Raw genomic sequence first — 22,037 nt, 5'->3', positions numbered from 1 at the left:
TCCGTCTTTACCAAGCCGCCTGAGCCGGGCAGGCCCGGGCGTGTCCCTTGTAGCCGGCAGTGGCAGGTGACTCGCTGACCTGGGCTGCCAGGTCGGCGCGAGGGGGGCGGGCGGACAGGAGCCGGCAGGGCACGGCAGCCCATGTCATCCACAGACGTCTGAGTCTTGACATGTTCTCTCTGCCTTATGTGTTTGAAGACCCAGGAAGTGCAGAAGGCCATGGACGAGAGGAGATTCAAGGACGCTGTGCAGCTCCGCGGGAGGTGACTGTCCGAGGGCCCTGCGTTCCTCGGGCTGCTGCTCGCACGTGCTCCAGGGCTGTGCTCCTTCCGTCCCACGGGACAACGTCGGAGGCTGGCACAGGCCGCAGGGCGCCGCTCTGCAGCTCGAGGGCCCTGATGGGTAGTTGGGGGACTGGTTGGTTTGCGGTCTGCTTTCTGGCCGGTGGGGTTGTTGAGAATTCAGCAAGGTGCAGATGGCAAGTGGCACGTACCCGTTGTCACTGGAAATACCAGGGCTGCCTCCTTGCCCCGAGCGCCCCGAGCAGGTGTGTGCGGCCTGTCTGCGTCTGGCACAGGCCGTTCTCCCAGGGGAGCCCCTCACGTTCTACCCACCCTCTAACCTTGGGCCCGATGGCGCTTTTCCTTCCAGGAGCTTCGAGAGCAATCTGAACACTTACAAGCGGCTGGCCATCAAGTTGCCGGACGATCAGATCGTGAAGGTAGGTGACGTTGCGCACTGTCCTGAGAGCCATCCCACATTTCCCGCGGACCCGCGCCTCCCGGGATGTACACCTGCCATGCGCTTGTGGCATGTGTGGCGCGGACACAGCGTGCCCCCTGCCTTGCAGAGCAACTGTAACGTGGCCGTCATAAACGTGGGGGCGCCTGCCGCCGGGATGAACGCAGCTGTGCGCTCGGCCGTGCGTGTGGGCATCGCGGATGGGCACAAGATGCTCGCCATCTACGACGGCTTTGAGGGCTTCGCCAAAGGCCAGGTGAGTCCCTGGGGGACGTCTGGGGAAGTGGACGACCTCCCTTTCACGGACGCGAGCCTAGGGCTCTGTCACACGGTGAACATGGACGCGGCTCTTCAGGACGGTTTGTGCGCTAGAGCCGTCCTGGGGTACGCGCTCTGGGCCCTGCAGGGACACTCCGCGTGGAACACACCACCCGATTTTCTCTGGGGTCCGCAGACAGTGGCACTAGTGGGGCCCGTGGGCTCTGGCCTTAGGAGGGAAGAGGACCGGTTGCCTCAGAGGCTGTTGTGCCGTTGGAGTGGGACGGGGCCAGCAAGCACTCAGACAAAAGCTTTGGTGGAAAGAGTGAACAAACACTTCTTGAGTGCTTACTATGTATACTCAGTACTCCTACGTGATCTGTAAACCTGCGATGTTAGCCCCATTTTCCTTATGCAGAAACCAAGTCACACGAGGTCCCACGCTGTAGGGGCTTAGATAATGTGGTTGAGGCTGCAGCGTGCACCCAGCAGTGCACTGAGTTCTTACCCCGGGGAAGCCAGCTGGTGCAGAAAGTGAAGCCGCTCTCCGCGGGTTGTAGCCTGGGGAGGGAGAGGATGGTGAGCGAGCCGGGGGGCACAGGGCGTGGCATCGCGGACAAGGACCAGCGCTGCAGAGACACCCAGAGGAGGGGTCTGTCCTGGTACCCTACAGACATGCCCCAGGGAGGGGAGTCTCAGACTGGAGACGGAGGCCATGAGAACGTGCTGGCTGGGCGAGGACAGCGCCGAGGTCCGGGGGAGTTCGGGACGGCGGGCTCACACGGCCAGGGCAGCAGCAGACGAGGGGAGTAGGAGGGGATGGGGCCAGGTGGCTTGTAGTGATTGGAAGGAATTTGGGTTTTGCTCAGAGAAGACGAGGGTTTTGAGCAGGACAGGACTGTGGAGGGGTGACTCAATGCCCTGGGGTGAGGCGTCTGGGGAGCAGGCGGGTTGTGCTCAGGGTCTTTAAGAAGCGTGGGCTGAACACCGGAGTTTGGGAGGAATCCGGGCACCCCCAGGGCGCCTGGGTCGGTGGACGAGACCTTTGCTCTTAGGAGCAGGGAGGGGATCCAGCCCAGGAGACGGCGTATGTCCACACCTAGCTGGCTCACCTGTAGTCCTTAGACTTCTTTCAATTTTTAATTACAGAAGTTTCCTTTTACATCAGTTAAGAAAAACAATATCTGTTTTTCTTTCATTCCTGTGCGTAGAGCATGGCCAGCCGAGGTCTGGATCTGCTCTGCATGGTGGGGGGTACGTGGTGGGAGGCCCCGGGCCTGGGTGTCCTGGGTTCTGACCTGCTCAGTGTCACGACAGGGGCAGCTCCCGAGCGCCTCGCGGGCCCTTGGGGAGGTGCCCCTCCTGAGGGTGCAGACCTGGGAGCCCTCTGCACAGCTGACTCCCTCGTTTGTCACTCCCCCTGTTCGACCGTGTGTCTGCACGCCAGATAAAGGAGATCGGCTGGGGGGATGTCGGAGGTTGGACCGGCCAAGGAGGCTCCATTCTCGGGACCAAACGGTAATTCCCCTTCTCGATTCTGACCTGCTCTTAGGACGGAGAAGGACTCCCATCCTAGACGAGCAGCTGGCACAGAAGTTGCTGCTTTTCAGTCCCGGGAGGGGATCCTGAAGGAAGCTGGTGCTGGCTCACGTGCCAGCCCGGCCCCCGTGAGGGACCTGGGTCGTGCTTTGGGGAGCCCGCGAGATGTGCCCTGGAACAGAGACGAGGCACGTGACTTGGGGACTGTTCTCCCAGTATCGCTGCTCTCCGCTGATGTGCAGAGCCCCATGGTGGCTGCTAGCAGTCCCCGCGGAGCCCACGGCGGCTCACTGCCACTGCTGTTGGGGACACCGGGCTCCATCCAGGAGCAGACATGTCCACCTGTGTGCCCCGGGCCCCTTCCGACCGGCTGTGACACCCACGTGCGCACGCCTTTTGAGCGCAGGCATTGCTCTTGGCTGAGCCGGAGGGCCGAGCTGGCAGCTGTGCTCTAGACGCGGGGCCCCTGCTTGCTCAGGCCACCCACGCCACCCAGGCCCCGCAGTTTTGTCCCGGGAGTTCTTCTAAATGTACCGAAAGCTCAGACGTCTCCTCTGCATGAAGGAAAGAGGAGGGGCAGGTGTCGGTGGCTCTGGGGATGCGGCCTGGCCCGCGGTCGTGTGTTTGGTCCTCCGCGTTGGCGTGCCATTGGTTCTAGGTGACAGAACGGGAGAGGAGTAGCGAGCGGGAGCGCGTGCGGCTTTATTCGCAAGCGGGCTGGGTGAGCTGCACGGACGGGAAGTTTCCATTCAAACAATTATTATGAGTATTCACAAGCTTTAATAGTGCTTTTTTTTAGTTTCTGAGGTGGCGTTAGGATTTTTTTGAGGTCAGGGATCTGCACAGCTGAGTGTTTCTTCCCATTTGTGGTTTTTGTTTTGTTTTAAATGCACTCCCTGGACTTCTTCCCCAGCTCTGCTGTCCAGCCAGGGCTGCTCGTGGGGGCTGCAGTGTTCGGCCCGGGGCTGGGGGCTGGGGGCAGTGGGGACACCAGGTGCTGGCGGGGTCTGTCTGGCCTCATGTCTTGCCTGAACTCTTTCTAGCACGCTGCCTGGGAAGTCGTTGGAGGACATCGCCACACAGATGCGAAAGCACAGTATCAACGCCCTGCTGATCATTGGTGGATTTGAGGTACGTCCCTGTCTCTGGGCACCTGCTGGCTTGTCAGTGCTGTAGGTTTGGGGGTGAGCGTGGGCAGGCTTCTGGCAAGCACAGTGTGGTGGGTGGGGGGTGGTAGTCCCTGAGCCCGGGGGCCACTGGATAGTCGTGGCGCTGCGGTGGGACGCTCAGGTGGCAGCCACGGAGCAGCCGAGTCAGGGACTCCCCACTTGGGATGCATCTTTCCCGTGAGTTCTCACGCGTTTCAAGTCTGCAGAAGTGATCGTCTCTCTCGAATCCGAGGCCCATTGGCCGTCAGAGAGCAGGGCGGTTACGTGGCCCTATCGCTCCCAATTGCGTGTTGGACCGCAGACCGATCCCCTAATAACCCTTGCACTTGCTTTAAAGAAGACGTAAGGACCTCAAATAATGAGACCCTTGCCCACAGGAGATGTGGTGTCACTTCTGCGTGACGCTGTCTGGTGACCCTACCGCTTTCCTGTGTTTTTAACGGCCGCTCTGCTCCCCTCCCCCCCCTCCCCCCACACCTGCACACTGCCTGACAGGCCTACCTGGGACTGCTGGAGCTGTCAGCTGCCCGGGAGAAGTACGAGGAGCTCTGTGTCCCTATGGTTATGGTCCCCGCCACGGTCTCCAACAATGTGCCGGGCTCCGATTTCAGCATCGGCGCAGACACCGCCCTGAACACCATCACCGACGTAAGTCTGTGCGGCCAGCAGAGCAGGAGCCGCAGACGCTAACCCGCAGGGCGCCTGGCCCGCTTTTATCTGCCACGCACTAGAGACTGCAGCGAGACCTGGGCTGGTTTCCAGAAAAGTCTTTTTTTTCCTTTTTCTTTTTTTTTTTAAAGTGTGACAATCTCTAATCTAAGGCCCAGAGGTTTTTTTTGTTTTTGTTTTTTTGTTTTTACCACCTCTTTTCCTGCTCCGCGGCCAGGATGGTGCGTCCCTGCCGAGGCCCAGCGGGTAACGGGACATCATAGCTCAGCCAGGTGGGCTAGGGTTTTATGATTCGGATAATCATTAAAGTTAGGGGTTTTTTGCCTGGGCCAAATTTACTTCACTGCCATAACGTTATTTATTAATTTTTTAAAAGGTTTTATTTATTTATTTGAGAGAGAGCAACAGAGATAGCAGTGAGAGCACAAGCAGGGGGAGTGGCAGGCAGAGAGGGAAGCCGACTCCTCCCTGAGCAGGGAGCCCGATGCGGGACTCTATCCCAGGACCTGAGCCACGGAGGCACCCCACCCCGTAATGTGATTTATTACGGTAAATCCGGGGTCCGGTGGCGTGGGACCTTAAAGCACCGTAACAGGATACGTGTCTCCTTCTTTTTAATCTGGCATCTAAAATCGTCAGTAAATTCTCCAGTCTTTATTTTCCTTGTGAGACACAAATCCCATGAGTGTTTTTCTAGAATTTTCATTCTTAACCCCATGGGATCAAATTTGTCTCTAGTGCTGGTAAATAAAAGAAATTCTCTTTAAATAAAATTCACATGGTGAGTAATGCTTAGCGCTTGCTTTTTTGTGTTTTGTTTTGTTTTGCTTTTCTGAGCTTTTTCAACTTTCTGTGGTTTCTTTACTAAAAAGCCCTGCCCCGTGTGTCCTGTGTGTCCACGCTGGAGCGTCCCTGTTTGCACCACTAACCTGCCGCCGGGCCGTGGCGCGTGCCGTCCTGGTGATTGTGGCTCCTGCTTTGGCTGCTCTGAACCAGTTCTTCTCCTGATCAGGCTGCAACCTTCCGTGGAAGGGTCACTGTCCCTCCCTGTGCGTGACCGTCATCCGTGTTTTCCTGCTCTTTTCTCTGCCCCTGGCTGGAGTTTGCGTCTGCTTACGCTCAGTGGAAGCTACTGCAAGTTCATGGTTCCTAACTGTCACTTGCTTGGAACCCTCCTGGGTGGGGGCGGGGTGGACTCGGGAGTTGTCCTCGGCATGGCCTGGCCCCAGCTGGTGTTCATCTCCCCGTGACATAGGACGTACGCTCTTTGGCACAAAGCCAGGAGTCTCCCACTTTAAAGTCCCAGGCTTTTCTGCTACAAAACATGGTTTCCAGGTTATAAAGATGAGACACGAAATACGGAAACTGAATGGTCCACCTTGCTCGCCTTGGAGGGATTTGGAAATTTCTTACGTGATCTCTTAAATCTGGCTTCTCATTCGCTTGAGTTTCTTGAAGCCAGTTTCCCAGTTACAAGGTTGGTAGCTTTGTGTCCGAGCCGATGCCAGGCCCACCCTCGCGAGGCGAGAAGGTGTGCATGTGTGCTGAGGCCCCAAGCCGTGGGCTCGCTGGCACAGGTCCCGGTCCTGGCTTGTGACCCGGGGTGAGCCGGATGCTCGGGGTGAGGGGCCTCGACGCCCGCCCCCGTGCCTGCGAAGCGTGTCTGATGCTGTGGGGACCGGGTACGGGTGTGGCGTGTGGATGTCGCTAGGTTTCTTGCAGCGTTGTGTTGGTGCAAACCAGAGTGAAGTCGTGTGTTCTTCGGGAGGTTTGGATCTGGGTTGGAACCCGGCGGGACTGGCCGTGTAGAGGGAGCGGCAGGCTGGAAACGTGCCGTCGGGGGGCTGAGGGGACGGGGCCCAGGGCACCCTGCGTCCTTCCCAATCTGCTCCCGAGGGACCGAGCACCAGAGTGAGTTCAGTGTGGGTTTGCGTGCCTCACCCAGGAGCTCCTTCCCAGACGGGCCAGCCGCGGGCCCAAGGCCTCCTGTCCAGACGCACCGGCTGCCCTGCGCGCCCTCCCGCTGGCACTCTGCCCCCAGGGCGTGTCGGCAATGCTGGGGATGGTTTTGGTCGCCAGAACGGGCTGTGGGGGCACCACTGGCACGTGGTGGGTAGCGGCCCGGCTGCTGCTGACCCCCAGGACCTCGGCACAGCCCCACCGCAGGGAGCCGTCGGCCCCAGTGTCCGCAGTGCCCAGGCCCCCTGACGTGTCGCGTTCTCGGGCGCTTCCGTGGCTGTCCTCACGGGTGACGTCCTCCCCGTCAGCGCACACACTCGGCTACCCGTGCGTCACTCAGAACAGACCCCTGCACCTCTCGTGCATCATGGAGGCTGCGCTGGCCCTGGCACCTCCAAGCAGGGGTTCAGAAAGCTGTCCCACCGTGGCTGCGCGGCTCGGCGGGGGGGGGGGGGGGGGCTGCGTTGGCGTCCCCAGAACTGGCCCCGTGCTGCCATGGAGGCCGGGAGGGTGGCCGCCCCGAGTTAGGAGCACGAGGAGATGGGAGCCAGGGTTATTTCCCCCGGAGTGTCTTGTCTTTTCTCGGTGTTAGCGCAGGGCTGTTGTGCTATAAATTTCCTGTGCTCAGAGCCCGAAGCAGAAGCCCACGTCGCTCCCCCGGACCTGGGCCAGCCGCCTCCTCCAGCGTCCCCCTCCCTCTGCTGGCAGGGCTGTCCCCCGTCCCCGCTGGGGGGTCCCAGTCATTTTCCTGGAGATTGAGGGAAAAAGAGGAGCAGCAGGAGCCCGAACATAGAAAGTTCTGGCGGTTACGGAATGCCGGGTTTAGTGATGCTAACTGCCCTCCTGGCCTCAGAGCCTGCCCTGTGACTCCCGGGGGCAGCCGGCTGCATGCCTGCCCACGCCAGCACTCCGCGCGGGGCCCGAGCTGGACTAGGGGCCGAAAGGCAGGGTCCGTGCGGGGACGGGGAGCCAGGCTGAGGTGGAGGAGGGCGAAGGTGGAGGGGCCGCGAGGCAGGGGAGAGACCCCTCACCTGAGTCCTGGCCGTTCCCTGGACTAACCCAGCACAGGCCCGCCATCCACACGTCCTTGGGCCACAGCCGCTCTAGGACCCGATGTGTTGCGGGGAAACACGAGGCCCCGGAGAGCACCTGCCTCTCCGGGAGGCCTGGGCCGCCCCCCTTGTCTGTGCCCGCTCCTGCCACAGGTGCGCTGTGGTCACGCAGGCGGGATGCGTACAGCCCCGGCAGGCGTCTGCGCACCTGTGGGTGGTCTCTCAAACCGCCCGGCCGTACAGCCAGCCTGGTGGGTTCAGGGACGGTGGATAGTGGGCCTGTGCCCACTAACGAGCACTCAGGCTAACACTGAGGCCGAGACCGCAAAGCTCTGCCGCGTGCTTGCGAACAGCCCCCTCTCTGACCTCGGAGGCAAACATGTTCTGGTCGGGCTCGCAAGCAGCGCTGGGCTCCGGCCCCTGCACGCTACTGTGTCAGGTCTGGGAAGGGCTCAGGAACGGCAGAGGCGTGCCCGCCAGGCTCCCCAGCCCAGTGGCTGCCTGTCGCCCTGCTGGCTGCCTTTCACGCTGGTGCTCGGTCCCTAACGAGGCTGACCGCACGAAGCTGCTAGGCTGGCCTCCCTCCCAGCTGGCCTCCCTCGCTGCCTCCGAGCGGCCAAGGAAGGACGGCTGTTCACACCTGCACCACTAACATGCTTCCCCTGGCTCTTGCTCTGCTTCCCGCCTGCTTGCGTCCCCTCCTCCAGGAGGGCCATGCCCTGGGGCAGCATTTCCGCGCCCTCAACTCCCCTCACGGCAGACCCGGAGCTCCCACGCCCCCGGCCCCGCAGATGCAGCTCGCAGGGGGTGCTGGGGACGCCCCGCTGACGGCCCGCACTGCTGCTTCAGGCTTTCGAGAGCGCCGTTCTGTTTGCCGACGCGTGCGACCGCCACCAGGAGTTTTGCATTCCCATTTGCATCCTGCCGGCCACCATTAGCAACAATGTCCCGGGCACAGACCTGAGCATGGGCTGTGACACTGGCCTCAATGCCGTGGTGGAGGTAAGAGGGCCCTGTGGCTCCATCCGGCTGGCGGACTCGGGGGGTCTTTCTCTTCCCCTCTCGTGGACCGGATGCTGCAGAAGGAATGAGCCACAGTTAGGGTCCCTGTCGGGGTCCGTCAGTGGAACTCCTAGCATAGGGAGAGCCTACCGCCCGCCGTCAACAAGGATGGTCCTCGGGTGATGTTCGTTCTTGCACACCCCAAAACAAGAGACCCTGGTCTCTCTGGGGCTGTGTCCAATAGGCTCGCGCTCGTGCTCAGGGGACGGCCAGCCTGGACGTGGCATGCGAGGGGGGCTTAGTGCAAGTCTGGAGGCTGTGCGTGTGAATGTGAAAGCTCCAGGGGAGCGCAGGCATGTCCGCGGCTTGGACACGCCCTTGGCCGTGCGGTGGGAGGCTCTGCTCCCGGGGAGGGTCCCCATCCTCGGGGGTCCGGCAGGGCCCGCCCTGGCCACCGTCTGGTTGGAGCTGAGGACTTCTGCGAGCACAGCGGCGGGTGGCTGTGGGACGTGATCCTCCCCCAACAGGAGGAGGGACAGCGGCCAGGGGTGGGCCGTGTTCCTGACGTTCACGTCGCCTGGGCTCCAGAGACACCCGTTCAGCAGACACCTGATTCTCTGGAACATCCCCGTCCGGGTCCACGGGCGCTTTCCTGTCCTCACCCTGTTCTGAGCTCCACCTAATCTTTTCACACAGTTTATGTTTTTAAAACATGTGTGACAAAACGTTAGCCGTGTTGGAACTGCAACCCCGAGTTTCGACTCCAGAGGGACCGTGCCCAGAGACGGTGCTGGGAGAACCGTCTGGCTGCCACTGCAGGGCGTCTCCCACCATGAACAGGGCTGGTCCGGGGACGTCAGTGCTCCTGGATTCCTCCCTGTCCCCCCAAAGGCAGAGAGTCCCCTACATGTACCCCGAGCGCAGGGTGGGGCTGCCTCTGGTGCTGAGGCTTTGTCAGTGTTGGTTTTAGTGACTGAGGGGGCATGGCTGCGGTTGCTGGATTAGGACCTGGTGCGTCTGAGGGCCGCTGTCCCCCCCGTCCACTCCCCGGGGGCAGGACGTGGCTGGAGCTGGTGCTGGAAGTGGGCTGGGCTGGGGCGAGGCTGGAATGTGTACCTAAAGCCGTTGGGGCCAGGCACGCCGGAGTGGGATCAGAGCACTTGTCCTGGACAGAGCCAGCCGCGGGCGCTGTGGCCCCTGGAGCAGGTGCGGTGGTCTGCGCTCGTGCCGCCGTGGAAGGGGGGGATGGGTGGGCCTGCTGTTTCGTCCCTGAGCTTGTGTTCCGAGGATGGCCCGTGGCAGACGCTTCCTTAGGAGATGCGCTGTCTGAGCATCTGGAAGACTCCTGAGGGCCTTTGTCTGGGAGCCACCCAGCCCCGAGTAGCGCTGCCCCCACGGGCTGTAGTGCTTGGGGATAGACTGAGGATGACCAAAACCCAAGTGTCACAGGGAGCTTTTCAGAAGGACCAACCCGGCAGACATCCCCACTAAGCCCATAAAGCCTGTCGGTGCCCACATCCCATGAGGCTGCATGGGCAGCTAGAGTGAGCTGGTCCCAGGCCCCCCACGGTGGGCGGTGTCAGGACGCAGGGACGGTGAGCACACCCACCGAGGGCAGGGTGGCGCCGGGGTCTGCAGCCTATCTCTGCGTCCCAGCCCCGGCCGCCCCCCCCGCTGGAATGACCCGTGTCCTTCTCTGTGGCCAGACGTGTGACCGCATCAAGCAGTCGGCCAGTGGGACCAAGCGCCGTGTGTTCATCATCGAGACCATGGGGGGCTACTGTGGCTACCTGGCCAACATGGGGGGGCTCGCCGCCGGAGCCGACGCTGCCTACATTTTCGAGGAGCCGTTTGATATCCGAGACCTGCAGGTACGTCGAAGCCACGGGGCCCCTGGGTGACACGGTGGTTGGTGCTGCTGCCTTGTCGCACTCATGGTGGTTGGCTCCGAGGGGAGGGCGATGGGGTTGACGGGACACCCGGTTGTATGCACTCTCAGTGACCCCCACCTTGAGGGGCATGAGCTGAGGTGCCAGCTTCCTGTTAGACGTCCGTCTGCGGGTCACACCGCTGTCCCTGTGGGCGTCGGCGCGGGAGGCTCACGGGAGCACATCCTCCCTGAGCGCCGAGGCCTGCCCACCGGGAAGGCTGGGTGTAACGGCAGTGCGCGGCGCCCGTTGGGGCGGTGGGACCGGTGAGGACACAGCGCGGTGGGCTTAAGGCACTAAGAACAAGACAGAAGTAACCTCAAAGTCTGCTCTTTCTGGTTGCATGTTTCCTTTAAAGATTTTTTTAAATTAACGATGTATTTTTTAGAGCAGTTTCAGGGTGAGGGCAGAGCTTCTCTGCACACCTGCCCCACACCCAGCAACACCACCAGGGTGGGACCGTTGTCAGAACAGATGCCCCCCCCCCCCCACGCTGACGCATCATCAGCATCTGGGGCCCCAGCTGACATCAGGGTTCACTCTGGGATCCTAAGGTTGAGATGCACTTTCCAAATCTCCAGGGGTTCCTCGGCCCCAGCTTTATCGGGGGGCGAGTGGCAAGTGCAGGGGAGCCGGGCTCTGCAGCCCCCTTGGGGTGGGAGGAGGAGGCTGGGGTGTGAGGGGAGCAGGCGGGAAGGTTCCAGGCGGGCACTGGACAAGGATAAGCCTGAGTAAGACAGACACAACTCAAACACAAATACGAATATGACTTTATTTGTGCTGCTGAAGTGAGCACAGGGATTTGAAAGTGTTTTTATGTTTCTGGACCACATAAATCGAGTAGAGGCCTGCTTGATGTTTTTATTCGTTATCGGACTTAACCTATTCGTACTTCAGAAACCCCCCTAAAGACCGTGCTCGGCCAGCCATGTCTGGGCTCCGGCACAGGGACACGTAACCAGTGATGACGAATGGGATCCGCTTACCCGCAAACACCTTTTCTCGCACGTTTTCTGTGCTCAAGATGCGGGTTCCTTTCCTCGTACACTTTGTACGCAAATCCACATCTGTACCAGCTTCTGGCCCCGCACCCTTGTTAGGCAGGGAGGAGATCGTACGAGGGCAGGTACGCCAGTCTTCCCTCCGAGGGAGAAATCGTCAGGCGGGCGAGGCGAGGGGACGCCTGGTCGGGGCGGGTCCAGTGCACAGGTGACGGGAATTCGCGATGTCAGAGGGCAAGCTCTATTCTGGAAAGCGTGCTGCAGGGAAGCCGGGCCCGCGGATGCCGTCCGTGTGCCCAGGTGAGCACGGCCCTCCCAGGCCGAGCGTGCTGCCTGACCTCATGTGCTGGGCCCTTCTGCTCCATTTGCGCCCGGGTCTGGGCTCGCCGCGCTGTCCTGTCCCGCTGCGGTGCGAGCCCGGATGCATTGGCTGCCGCGGGTGGCACTAGGGTCGCAGGGCAGCGGGCACCGGCTCCGAGACGACCGTCTGACGGACAAACAACGCTCTCTCCTAGTCCAACGTGGAGCACCTGACGGAGAAGATGAAGACCACCATCCAGAGGGGACTCGTGCTCAGGTACGGACGCGTGTCCTTGGTCACGGAGCCCGGGCTGCCAGACCACCCGGCTACAGGGTCGAAACCCTCGGGGCGGTCTCTCACCACTGAAGAAATGCAGGAGGGGCAGCAGCGCATCGCGTTAAAAACCGCACACATTTACGTAACTACAGGGTCCTTTGGAAAAATTCACTTTCGCCTTGCAGTTTTATTTTAAAGCTATCACCAGGCCATTTCTTTAATGAAGCCACTGGCATTTCTAAAGAACACGTGTAGCCGGGATGGGCCCGGGCCGGCTGACGCCCCGCCGGCGCCCTGACCCGCGTCCGCCCTCGTTGCAGGAACGAGAGCTGCAGCGAGAACTACACCACGGACTTCATCTACCAGCTGTACTCCGAGGAGGGCAAGGGCGTGTTCGACTGCAGGAAGAACGTGCTGGGCCACATGCAGCAGGTGCGGGCCGCTGCGGGGCAGGCCGCCGTCCAGGAGGTGCTGCAGACACGCGTTCCTTGTTTTAGCTGTGATGGGGAAAAATGTGCGCTCATGAGATGTTTTTAAATATCTTGGCATTTACTTTCCTAGGTTACGGTTCCGTTTCAAAATCTTACCCAATACCGCCAACTTCAGAAATTCTGTGTAGGGGTAGATGGGTGTTTTAAGGAAAACAATCGATGTTCACATAGTGACGCTGGTTGATTGGAAAAACCTAATCAAATTAAATACTTCAGTATTGGGCCTTAGTAACTACTTACGTATCAGACAAATGAAACTTGAGATTTGCACAAAATCAGAATGGTCTGGAAGGGATCTTGGGGTGTGCTTTGGTTTGTAAGCATGCCCCAGATGACAAAGCCGGACGCGGGCATGGATTAAGGGCGGAAGCTGCTGGAATGCGTGCCTGTCCCGGTCCCAGCACTACTTCCCCTCCCCCCGCTATCTTAGGCTCTTTAACTTAGGGTCTACTCATCCATTCCAAAGGGCCGTCCGTCCCTGCATGTGTGTATTTTTATGGAAGCTCGCCCACAGGGTTGGTCCGATTCTGAATGGAAACCCTGACCAGCTCCCTACCCCAAAATAAGACTAAGACATCCCGATGGGACCTCTGAAAGTAATGAAGCTGCGAGCCGCGCAGCCCCACGCAGGGTGGGGGTGAGCACGGGGAAGCTGGCCTCGAGGCTGAGCTCTGGCTGCAGGTCCCAGCTACATACGAGCAGGTAAAAACATGCAAGGACAAAAACACAAAACCCCCCAAATCCCTGCTTACTGGTCCTAAATCTCTTAAAAGCATGATGTGAATTTTGTTAAGTACTCGTACCTTTCACCGCATTTGAAAAGCAGCCGGCCAGCGTGGCTGTTCGGTAACCTCTCCCGTAACCCTGACGCCCGCAGGGTGGAGCACCTTCCCCGTTTGACAGAAACTTTGGAACCAAAATCTCCGCTAGAGCCATGCAGTGGATCAGCACGAAACTGAAGGAGGCTTCGGGCAAAGGTAGGGAGCGGCGGCTGGGGGCGGGGACGGCGCTCTGGAGCCGCCGGCGTCGCGCGGGTTGGCCCCGCTCTGCAGTTGCTACGTGACTTTCAAGGCTGTCATTCGGAGGGACTCCTAAAAGGCAGTGCTTTGCTCCTGCTCCTTGGTGGCGGGAGGCGCTCAGGTCGTTCAGCGACGTCCTGGAATGAGGAGGCTGCCCATACACCGGGCTCCCCCGGCAGGACCCTAGATGGGACCTTCCCTTGTCTCTGGCCACACGGCACACTCTGAACTGGCCCTGACTTAGGACATCCAGGACTTAGGGATTCGTTCGTGACCCTTCTTTTCGTAGAAAAGCAGGAACTGGCAGGTGTCTGGACGGTTTGGTCCTTCCAAACCCAGCGTGTCCTTCCGCATGTGTCCCTCCCTCCCTCCCCACCAGAGGCGGCCTCAGAACTGCAGAATCCTTCTGCTCCCGTGTAGTTCTGCGGCCTCGGGGACAGCTCCGCCGGCTCCCGTGCTCTAGCTGGTGCGTGTGGTTACGTGAACGGAAGCTGACAGCGTGCATCTCCCTTTGCCGGGGTCTCAGGTGCTCCGCATCGGTGTGCGCCCGGCTGGGGTTCCTGACCCTTACCCGCCTCCCGGCGTCCCAGCCCCAGGCTTACCTGCGGGCCGTGCGGTCTCCTTCCTCCTGTCTAGGTGACACAGGGCCCATCCCTGTCGGGCTGTTGCTGTGACAGGGGCAGTTTCCCTGTGGCTTTGAGGCGAAGCCTCCAAAGCGAGAAGGGAAAGCCGCTTCTGCCGTGCTTACTCAGGGTCCTGCTGCTTCCGGGAGCTCTTCCAGTATTTTGCCTACTTTTCTATTGCTTGGTGACGCTTTCCTTATTGACTCTATTTTTTGCTTTTATATCACTGTATAGATTTGAAAGCATTTTGATGACTTTACAGAAACTTCTTCTACTCTATTATTCTAGGAAATTCTTCTATGTTCTGCCCATCCCATGTTGCAGACAGGGCTGTCACATGGGGCTTGTCATTTTGTGTAAGGCATCTCTCCTCCATCTTTCGGAAGACCGTTTACCTTTTCCTCTGTGGTTTGAGCTCTGTTGCTAAAACATGTTTGCATTTACTTCTCTGATCCACTTGGTGTGAGTCCAAGTCTCATTTCACGTGCATAATCACTTGGTACCATTTAGGGAGCGGCCTTTAATCTCCGGCACAGACCAGGTAATCTGTGAACTTAGCCGGACGACCTCTGGGTTAGTGGGCTTGCGGTTGGCATTCAGTTATTGGAACAGGCCAGTGTTCCAACTTTACAGATGATTTCTGATAGCTGGACAGGTGAGGCCCCTCTATCCCGGCTTCTTCCAGTTTCCGCTGTTCTTGGGCCTTTGTGCCGTCACAGAGATAGAATCAGACTGTCACGTCCACCAAAAACTCTGCTGGATGTTCTGAGGGAATTACATTTAATCAATAAATCATTTGGGGAAGGAACTGACATTTTAAAAATATATCCTAATTCATGAACACTGCATCTCCATATATTTAGGCCTTTCCTTATCTTATGAAAGCATAAAGATCTTGCGATATCTTTTGTTTATTCTTGACTCGATATTTTAGAAAATATTATTGTAAATGGAATTTTTTTTACTTATTGCTGGCATACAGAAATACAACTTTTGTAAACAGAGCTTGTGATCCACAACTTTCTACACACTCTGAATTCTAGTAATTATTTGCGGATAGGTTTTGTTTTTCACCTCCATGGACATAGGACCATCTGTATGTAACCTTGTAACTTTTCCTTGCTACTTGCGGGTGTGTGTTGCTCCAGAGAAACTCTGAGGAGATGGAGTGAGAACTGTCCCGGCCTCAGCCCTGATAGCAGCAGGGAAAGCTTTCAGTGCTCCCCACTCTTATTATTTCACTGAGGTCTTTCCGCAGTTCACAGCTGCTGCAGGTCTGTGATGAGCTTGGGATCTTGGTGCTGATGGTTGTTATGTATCGCTTGGATCGTGAAAGGGTATTTTGGGTTTCCTTTGCTATCTTATGAAACCATTTCATAAGTCAAAATGGCATAAGCAGTTTAATACAGAAGAATTTCTGAGCATCCCCAGACCCCCCAAAATCACTTAGGACGCACACATTGCTAACGGATGCATGAAATTAATCAAGGTAAACACAGGGGGCTCACAGGCACCCCTTAGGCGGCTGGATGTGCAGATGCCGTATGCAGTTCCAGGCGACGGCGCTGGATGGCGCCACTCTCGCAGCCTCCGCGACCTCACTGCAAAACCCAGCTGAATGTTCTCTGGGCTTTTAGCCTTTTTTTGTGAAAGGCTACTTTATATGCCTCTTTGGATTTCTTTGTTAGTGAAAACAGGTGCCAGCGCAGGTTTTCCGTAAAAGCGGGAGACACCCGTGTACACCGCTGCATGGACTGAGGTGGGCATGCGGATCTGCTGTAAGTGGTCAGCTGCCGTCAAGCCCAGCCTTGCGTCCTGGAGCGCATCCCCCCCATGCGCGGGCTCCTGGACAGTCTCGTGATGGGCTCTTGCTCCAGCCACTTCCCCCACGTGTCCGGTCGCTGCCAGGTGTGGGGCACGAGCTCGCTCTGGCTTTGTACGAAGTCTCGGTGTTTGGGGGTGGGGGTTCCCCTCGGATACCATCGAGCCTCCTGCTTCCTTTGTGGGGAGAGCTGACTGTGGAGTTCCCGTAAGTTTACAGAAAGAGCAGAGCAGCTCTATAATCAGTTTTATAAGTTCTATTTTCTAGAACATTTCTGGTGCCCATGGCACTTGTAACCCCCTTTACTGCGGACACCTGACCTCAGCCCCGTTTTCCTGACCAGTCTGACCGGATCTGTGTCATTTTTATTTCCAACCTTTGATTTAAAAACAAGGCAAATAGATCCAACCTAACTTTAGTCTTCAAAGAACGGACTCTGGCTTTGATTCCATTTCTACTTTGGGGTTTTTTCGCACTTCACCCGAGGATGCTCATCTCCTTACCTTGCGGCCTCCCCATATGTGCACCCCCGGGCCTCGCCCCCCAGTGCCGTCTCACTGGAGCCGGCTCTTTCCGCAGAGGAAGCCGGGTTCCCACTGCAGTCATCGGTGAGGACCCGCCTCACCACCGCCGAGAAGCACGCGCCTGCCTTCCTTAGCTCTGGGGGCCAGTCGCTAAGTGCATGTAAACCGGCCCCTCTCGGGGTGAGCGTGCAGCGTGTGGGGCCGTGCGGTGACCCAGGCCCTCCCCTGCTCCAGCCCTGCGGGCGCTCAGCGCTACCAGAGCCAACAGCCCCCAAGGAAGCCGTCGTGCGGTGGTGCCCGGGACTCGTTCCCCACCTCGTCCGCAGGCCCTGGGGCACGCGGGGGCCTTGCCTCCTGCCCAGGCCATCCGAGTTCTTCTCCGCCCCCCAGGATTCTGCTCCCCGCCGTCGGCAAACCTCCTTTTCTCCCTCACCACTCCTCCTGTCTTCAACATGGCCGATGATCTGTTCTGACACCACTTTTTCTCTCTTTTACAGGAAGAAGATTTATGAGCGATGATTCCATTTGCGTGCTGGGAATAAACAAAAGAAACCTTCTTTTCCGGCCTGTGGCACAGCTGAGGAAGGAAACAGACTTCGAGTGAGTAAATAAGCCTCGTGGGTCTACACCTCAGTGCCAGACAGGGCGGAAGGACGCTGCTGCTGGAGTTACGGTCCCTAACCCGTTAGCACCCCTGAGGAAACACGCGTTTTAGAAACAGGGCAGGATTTCTAGAAACACAGAACGGTTCCACGTAAGTTAGGAGCACTGCTCGAGCACCCCGAGCTGCTTCAGCCCCGCCTCCCCGACGCCCGTCCCCCGGGACCGGGCCGGCCTGACGGCCGCTTCCTCCCGTCCGCAGGCACAGGATCCCCAAAGAGCAGTGGTGGCTGAAGCTGCGGCCGCTCATGAAGATCCTGGCCAAGTACGAGGCCAGCTACGAGGTCTCCGACTCCCACCAGCTGGAGCCCGTGCACCACCGAGGCCACGAGGAGCCCGCCGCCATCTAGACGCCGCTGGACCCGCCCCCCGGCTAGCACCGCTTCGGACTTCCGTTTCCCGCCCGTTTTTGTAACACTTAAGTTATTTATCGGCACTTTTATGCGAGTACTGTTGACATTAATACCTAGTCACAGAGCCCCCGTCCTGTGTCCCTCGTCCCGTGGGACCCTAAGACTCAGCACGAGCTGTCCGCTGTGTCTCGTACTGTGTCCTGCTTTCAGACGTGCGTAGCCAGTAGAATTAAACGCTTCGCTCAACTCCAGCCGTGGTTGTCTGTTTTTTTAGGTAGGCGTTTAAATCCTCAGGGCCTGTGGGAAACTGTAAAGGTTTTTCTGGCAGTTTTGTGGGCAGGGATTGACAGTACTTTCACTGGCATCAGTGAACGAGGCCAGGACCAAGGCCCCGCTCTCACACACAGCAGAGGTGTGACTTGCCGAGTGTGCAGTGCCGGCCCTGGACCGGGACCCAGGACACCAGGCGAGGTGACCCCACTCCTTCCGAGTGATGCCAGGTGTAAAATTAAAACCAGAAACCAGCAACGCGTGGGTTAAGAACAAGGTCCCCGCAAGCCACGCGAAGGCTCTCCTACCGAGGAAGCACGGCACTGCGTCCGGCGGGACCAGAGCCAACAGCTGAGGAAAGGGAGCCGGGGAGCCCGCGTCTAAGCAGCGTTTCTGCCTCTTCTGTCGCCTGAGACGTACAGGCGGCTGGAGGGTCACATCCAAGGTCTGTTCAGGAACCGAGGGCGCCGTGGTTGGGGAAGAGCCAGCACGAGTGTGCCTTCTGTGGGAGATAGGTAAGGTGACAGACGCTCCCTCCCGTAAAGACCACAGGAGAAACTTAATGCGCTTATAATCCGTCAGGCCGCCCATCTGTTCCACACTGGTTTTATGAATCAAGGCACCTTTGTTCACTTGTTTTTTAATAAAGGCCCCAATAACTACACTCTAGCAAAATGTCACTTAAAATACTGACTAAAACACAAGTAGGTCAGATCACAGTGGTCGTTTATTTTTAAGTCTTTAAAATAAATGCTCCAGAATTAGGAAGATAAAATAAGCATTTACATCATCAATTTTTTAAAATTACACTGCAGCTCTAGCACTTCACACGTGATTATCCAGGTTCTTCACGACCCTCGCTCTTCCAAGACACAAGCGCTTGATCTGACCGGCCACGCGAGACCGAGGCACGAGCGAACCGGGGGCGGGGGGAGGGACTTTTCTCCGGATTCGCACTAGCGTAGCTCAGGCTTCACGCTGGACAGCCCCACGTGCCCGTAGGTCAGCTGTACTCCCGAGCGGAGGCAGAGTTCCTCGCTATCTGACTACCCACGACGGGTCCTTGGCGATCTCTGCGTTCTCCGGTCCAAGCAGAGCCAGGCCATGTGTGCTCTGCCCAAGGCCGAGGTACCTGGAAGGCAGGCGGGGACAGGTCAGCGCTGTGTCCCACAGCAGGAGCCCGGGCGACCACGGCGGGGCGCGGTCTGGCCACTAGGCCATGCGGGACGTACTTGTTGCTCACGTGGATGAGATCCTCGCGGCTGACGGCGAAGAGCTGCTCGCGGTGCGCCTGCTTCATCTCGTCCGAGAGGCCACACAGGAAGTGGTCCAGCCCTGACCGTGAACACGCTCGCTCAGGACAGCTGGGACACACTTCCACCAGAGGTCACACTGTTGACCTTCACATTCCCACCAAGCCTCTCCTCTCGGGAGTGGAGGCCAAGTCAGAGTGGCTTCCGCCCCCAGACTCGGGCCTCAGATCACTCAAGCTCTGAGAGGACAGGATGCCCCCCTCTGCGAGTGACCAACACTGAGAAGCTCCGGCCCAAGGGGGACGTCTGTGCGCCACGAAGGAAGCTGGGAGAGGCATCCGATGACAAGCACGGGAGGGGAACTGCGGCAACACCACGTGTCAGGTGCACTGTGGCGTTTACACCACATACCTCTATCTGAAGGAGCCACAGGGGCGTCCACGACGGAGAAAACGGAAAGCTTCGCTTCATCAATGTCCTGCTCTGTGAACCTCCCAGCCTTCACCCAGTCCACAGCCTTCGAGAAAGACTGCAGTGTCTCTGTGGAACGTGGATCCCTAGGAGACCAAAGAGACACACGCTGACCTACGTCACCACCGGATCACGAAGTGCAGCTGATTTCACGAAGAGAGGCCATCAGGGGGACAGGGAAGACGACTCACGTACAGACGCTAGGAACGGTTGAGTTAAACCCCTCACTTCCTTAAGACACACCCGGAATAGATGAATAACTCCCCATAAAGGGGCCCGAGAGCTCGACGCCCTCACGTCCAGCTCTGCACAGCAACACGCGTCCCCGGCAGCGGGCACCGAGGGCAGGGTCACGGCAGCGCCCCTGTCCTTCTGTACAAGCGGGCTCCCGCGGGCGCATGCATGGCCTCCAAGTGTCCCGGGACACGGTGAGGCGGGAGCAGAGAGACCCTGCATAGAGGGCAGCAAACCCACCCTGCCCGTAGAGTATTCTAAATACTCTGTGTCCTCGGAAGCTTTCTAAAGAAAAGGGGCGAGAAGAGTCGGGGGCCGTGACCACGCGCGCTCGGCCCCCACGCTGGGCCTCTGTGCTGGATGCGAGCCCAGAAAGCCCTTGGCTTGTCTCCTCTGTAACGAAATCTGGGTGTTTGGTAACGGGTGTATTTAAGCCGAAGTTCCCCGTTACGTAGCACTGCTCCCAGACACGGACAACCGAAAGGATGTCGCTGGGTGTGGGGATGTGCCGAAGAAGCGAGAAACTAGGGGAAATACTTCTTCAAAGGCTGGTCCCAACGTGTGAGACAGTGACCCGCGGACGCTTAGCAGGGCCGGAGCTGGGGCGCGCGCGGGGCGCGCAGACTCACCGGTACGAGTAGAGCGTGAACACCCCATCGCGGCTGAGTTTGGCGCCTCCACCGTAAGCACCACCCTTCTCTCGAATTTCTATATGCAAGAATTTGGCAGTCATCAAACGTGCAAGGATCTTAAGACTGAAACGAATGATTAAAAAACCCAAGTTAGAAACCGTAGGCCTGGCAGGGAAGTATTGGATGTAATCTAGTTAGGTACTCGCAGTCTTTCCGGATTAGGCGAAAACAAAAACGCAGTAAGATACACTATGGTCTCCCCTTTCCTAATGAAGGAGAACAAACATGAGAAAAATGTGAGACAAATCTTAAAACCAGGGTTGTGGGGAGAGGTGGTGAGAGGGACGCAAAGGTCCCTCAGACAGGTCCAGGCCCCCCCCTCTCCGGCTACAGCACACAGGGACACTGACAATCTGATCAAGGGAACACGTTACTAAATTTTATTGCTCAGGCAAATGCACAAACCATCCTTTCTTTAAATCCCCCCACTGGTGTGTGCATGTGTGTCTCTACCGAAACAGAGCTCTTAAACAGATTTCTGTAGGAATCCTAAGAAAACATACTCCAACAGAGTGAACTTCTGAATCCTACCGTTAGAATGGAAGGGCAGTTATGGCGCATGCCCTAGAGGAGAAATGGAATGTTCTAGCAAGTACCTTCACAGGACAGAGCGGGGCCCTGCTTGCTCCCCACTGACAGGTGTCCCCAGAAGATGGTGGTGGGGGAGCTGCTCATATCGTGGGTTTGTGGTGCCAGACCTGTGCAGACAGGCCTCCCCCTTCCCCAGCAGGGCCTGGGGGGCTTAACCACCATGTTTTATTTTTTTATTTTATTTTAAGATTTTATTTATTTGAGAGAGAGCCAGCCAGCGAGAGAGGGAACACAAGCAGGGGGAGTAGGAGAGGAAGAAGCAGGCTCCCAGCGGAGGAGCCTGACGTGGGGCTCGATCCCATAATGCCAGGATCACGCCCTGAGCCAAAGGCAGACCCTTAACCACTGTGCCACCCGGGCGCCCCTAACCACCACGTTTTTTTTGAATATTCTGTATTACATAAGGAACACAAAGTCACTGCTGGAAAATTATAAAATACAAAGAAACAGGGGAAAAAAAATCGATACTCCTACTACCGAGGGTACTTCTCATAACCTCTCTGTGCTTTAAATTGGTTTAATAGACACGTATCATCCCTAGTCTGGAGGGCTCAGCATACCAAACACATGTTCGTTTCCTAGGAACATGGACACAATCCATCCTGGGATTCTACTTCCCTCACGGAGAGGTCCTTTCCCTTGAACCTAGCACCAGCCCTGCATGTCTGGGCCCTGCGTGCCCACCAGCCATCCCTGTCCTCCTATTCCCTTCCTGGAGAGCCCTGTCCGCCCCTGGCCACACACCTGGCATGGTCCGGGTCTGCGTAGGGGGCAGTCCTGATGCATTCGCCCACGTAGTTCACCGGGAACGGAAGCAGGAAGTGTGTCTTCATCTGGCACGGTTTGAAGGTGGGGTCCTGAGGGGCACAGGCAGGCCGTGTTGGCTTCTCCCAAGGGCCCACCCCCCGCCCCACGCGTTCATGGCTAAGGGCAAGCACCGACGATCACGTCATTCCACACAGGCGCTTGCTTTATAATGAAATACTCCAAAACCCTGACGGGAGGCTTCAAAATGTAGTTCCTCAATTAGAAACATTTCCTCCTACGTGGTTTCCATCCATAAGTGACTATGTGACCTCATCTTTGCATTTTTCCCCCAGAAATACGTCAAATCACCATCCTCTGATGAACCAAACGAA

General features: G+C 58.0%; 2 protein-coding genes across 5 annotated transcripts in view; one reads left to right on the top strand and one right to left on the bottom strand.

Moving 5' to 3' along the window:
• The window catches only part of PFKP (phosphofructokinase, platelet), a 52,096-nt gene extending 34,458 nt beyond the window's left edge, over positions 1-17,638 (top strand). For 2 of the 3 annotated variants that reach the window (XM_026478686.4, XM_057304624.1), the window contains 12 exons: positions 199-263; positions 652-721; positions 851-997; positions 2,447-2,517; positions 3,582-3,669; positions 4,203-4,355; positions 10,096-10,260; positions 11,834-11,895; positions 12,216-12,327; positions 13,264-13,363; positions 16,872-16,974; positions 17,237-17,638. In XM_026478686.4, coding sequence (XP_026334471.2) covers positions 199-263; positions 652-721; positions 851-997; positions 2,447-2,517; positions 3,582-3,669; positions 4,203-4,355; positions 10,096-10,260; positions 11,834-11,895; positions 12,216-12,327; positions 13,264-13,363; positions 16,872-16,974; positions 17,237-17,384 — 1,284 coding nt within the window. In that variant the 3' untranslated portion in view covers positions 17,385-17,638. Of the gene's footprint in view, positions 1-198; positions 264-651; positions 722-850; positions 998-2,446; positions 2,518-3,581; positions 3,670-4,202; positions 4,356-8,236; positions 8,390-10,095; positions 10,261-11,833; positions 11,896-12,215; positions 12,328-13,263; positions 13,364-16,871; positions 16,975-17,236 lie in introns of all 3 variants that reach the window. The other variant, XM_057304625.1, reaches the window with a different exon arrangement.
• A 728-nt stretch (positions 17,639-18,366) lies between these two features.
• PITRM1 (pitrilysin metallopeptidase 1) overlaps positions 18,367-22,037 on the bottom strand; it is a 42,168-nt gene continuing 38,497 nt past the window's right edge. The window contains exons 23-27 of one of the 2 annotated variants that reach the window (XM_026478685.4): positions 21,643-21,755; positions 20,245-20,370; positions 19,322-19,467; positions 18,890-18,992; positions 18,367-18,789 (exon numbers count right to left, since the gene is read on the bottom strand). In XM_026478685.4, coding sequence (XP_026334470.1) covers positions 18,696-18,789; positions 18,890-18,992; positions 19,322-19,467; positions 20,245-20,370; positions 21,643-21,755 — 582 coding nt within the window. In that variant the 3' untranslated portion in view covers positions 18,367-18,695. Of the gene's footprint in view, positions 18,993-19,321; positions 19,468-20,244; positions 20,371-21,642; positions 21,756-22,037 lie in introns of both variants that reach the window. The other variant, XM_057304623.1, reaches the window with a different exon arrangement.

This window comes from Ursus arctos, unplaced genomic scaffold, assembly GCF_023065955.2.
Source record: "Ursus arctos isolate Adak ecotype North America unplaced genomic scaffold, UrsArc2.0 scaffold_30, whole genome shotgun sequence".
In the NCBI taxonomy this organism is placed as follows: domain Eukaryota; kingdom Metazoa; phylum Chordata; class Mammalia; order Carnivora; family Ursidae; genus Ursus; species Ursus arctos.
Note: the sequence above shows the minus strand (reverse complement) of the source record. Positions and strands in the feature narration are given on the sequence as shown.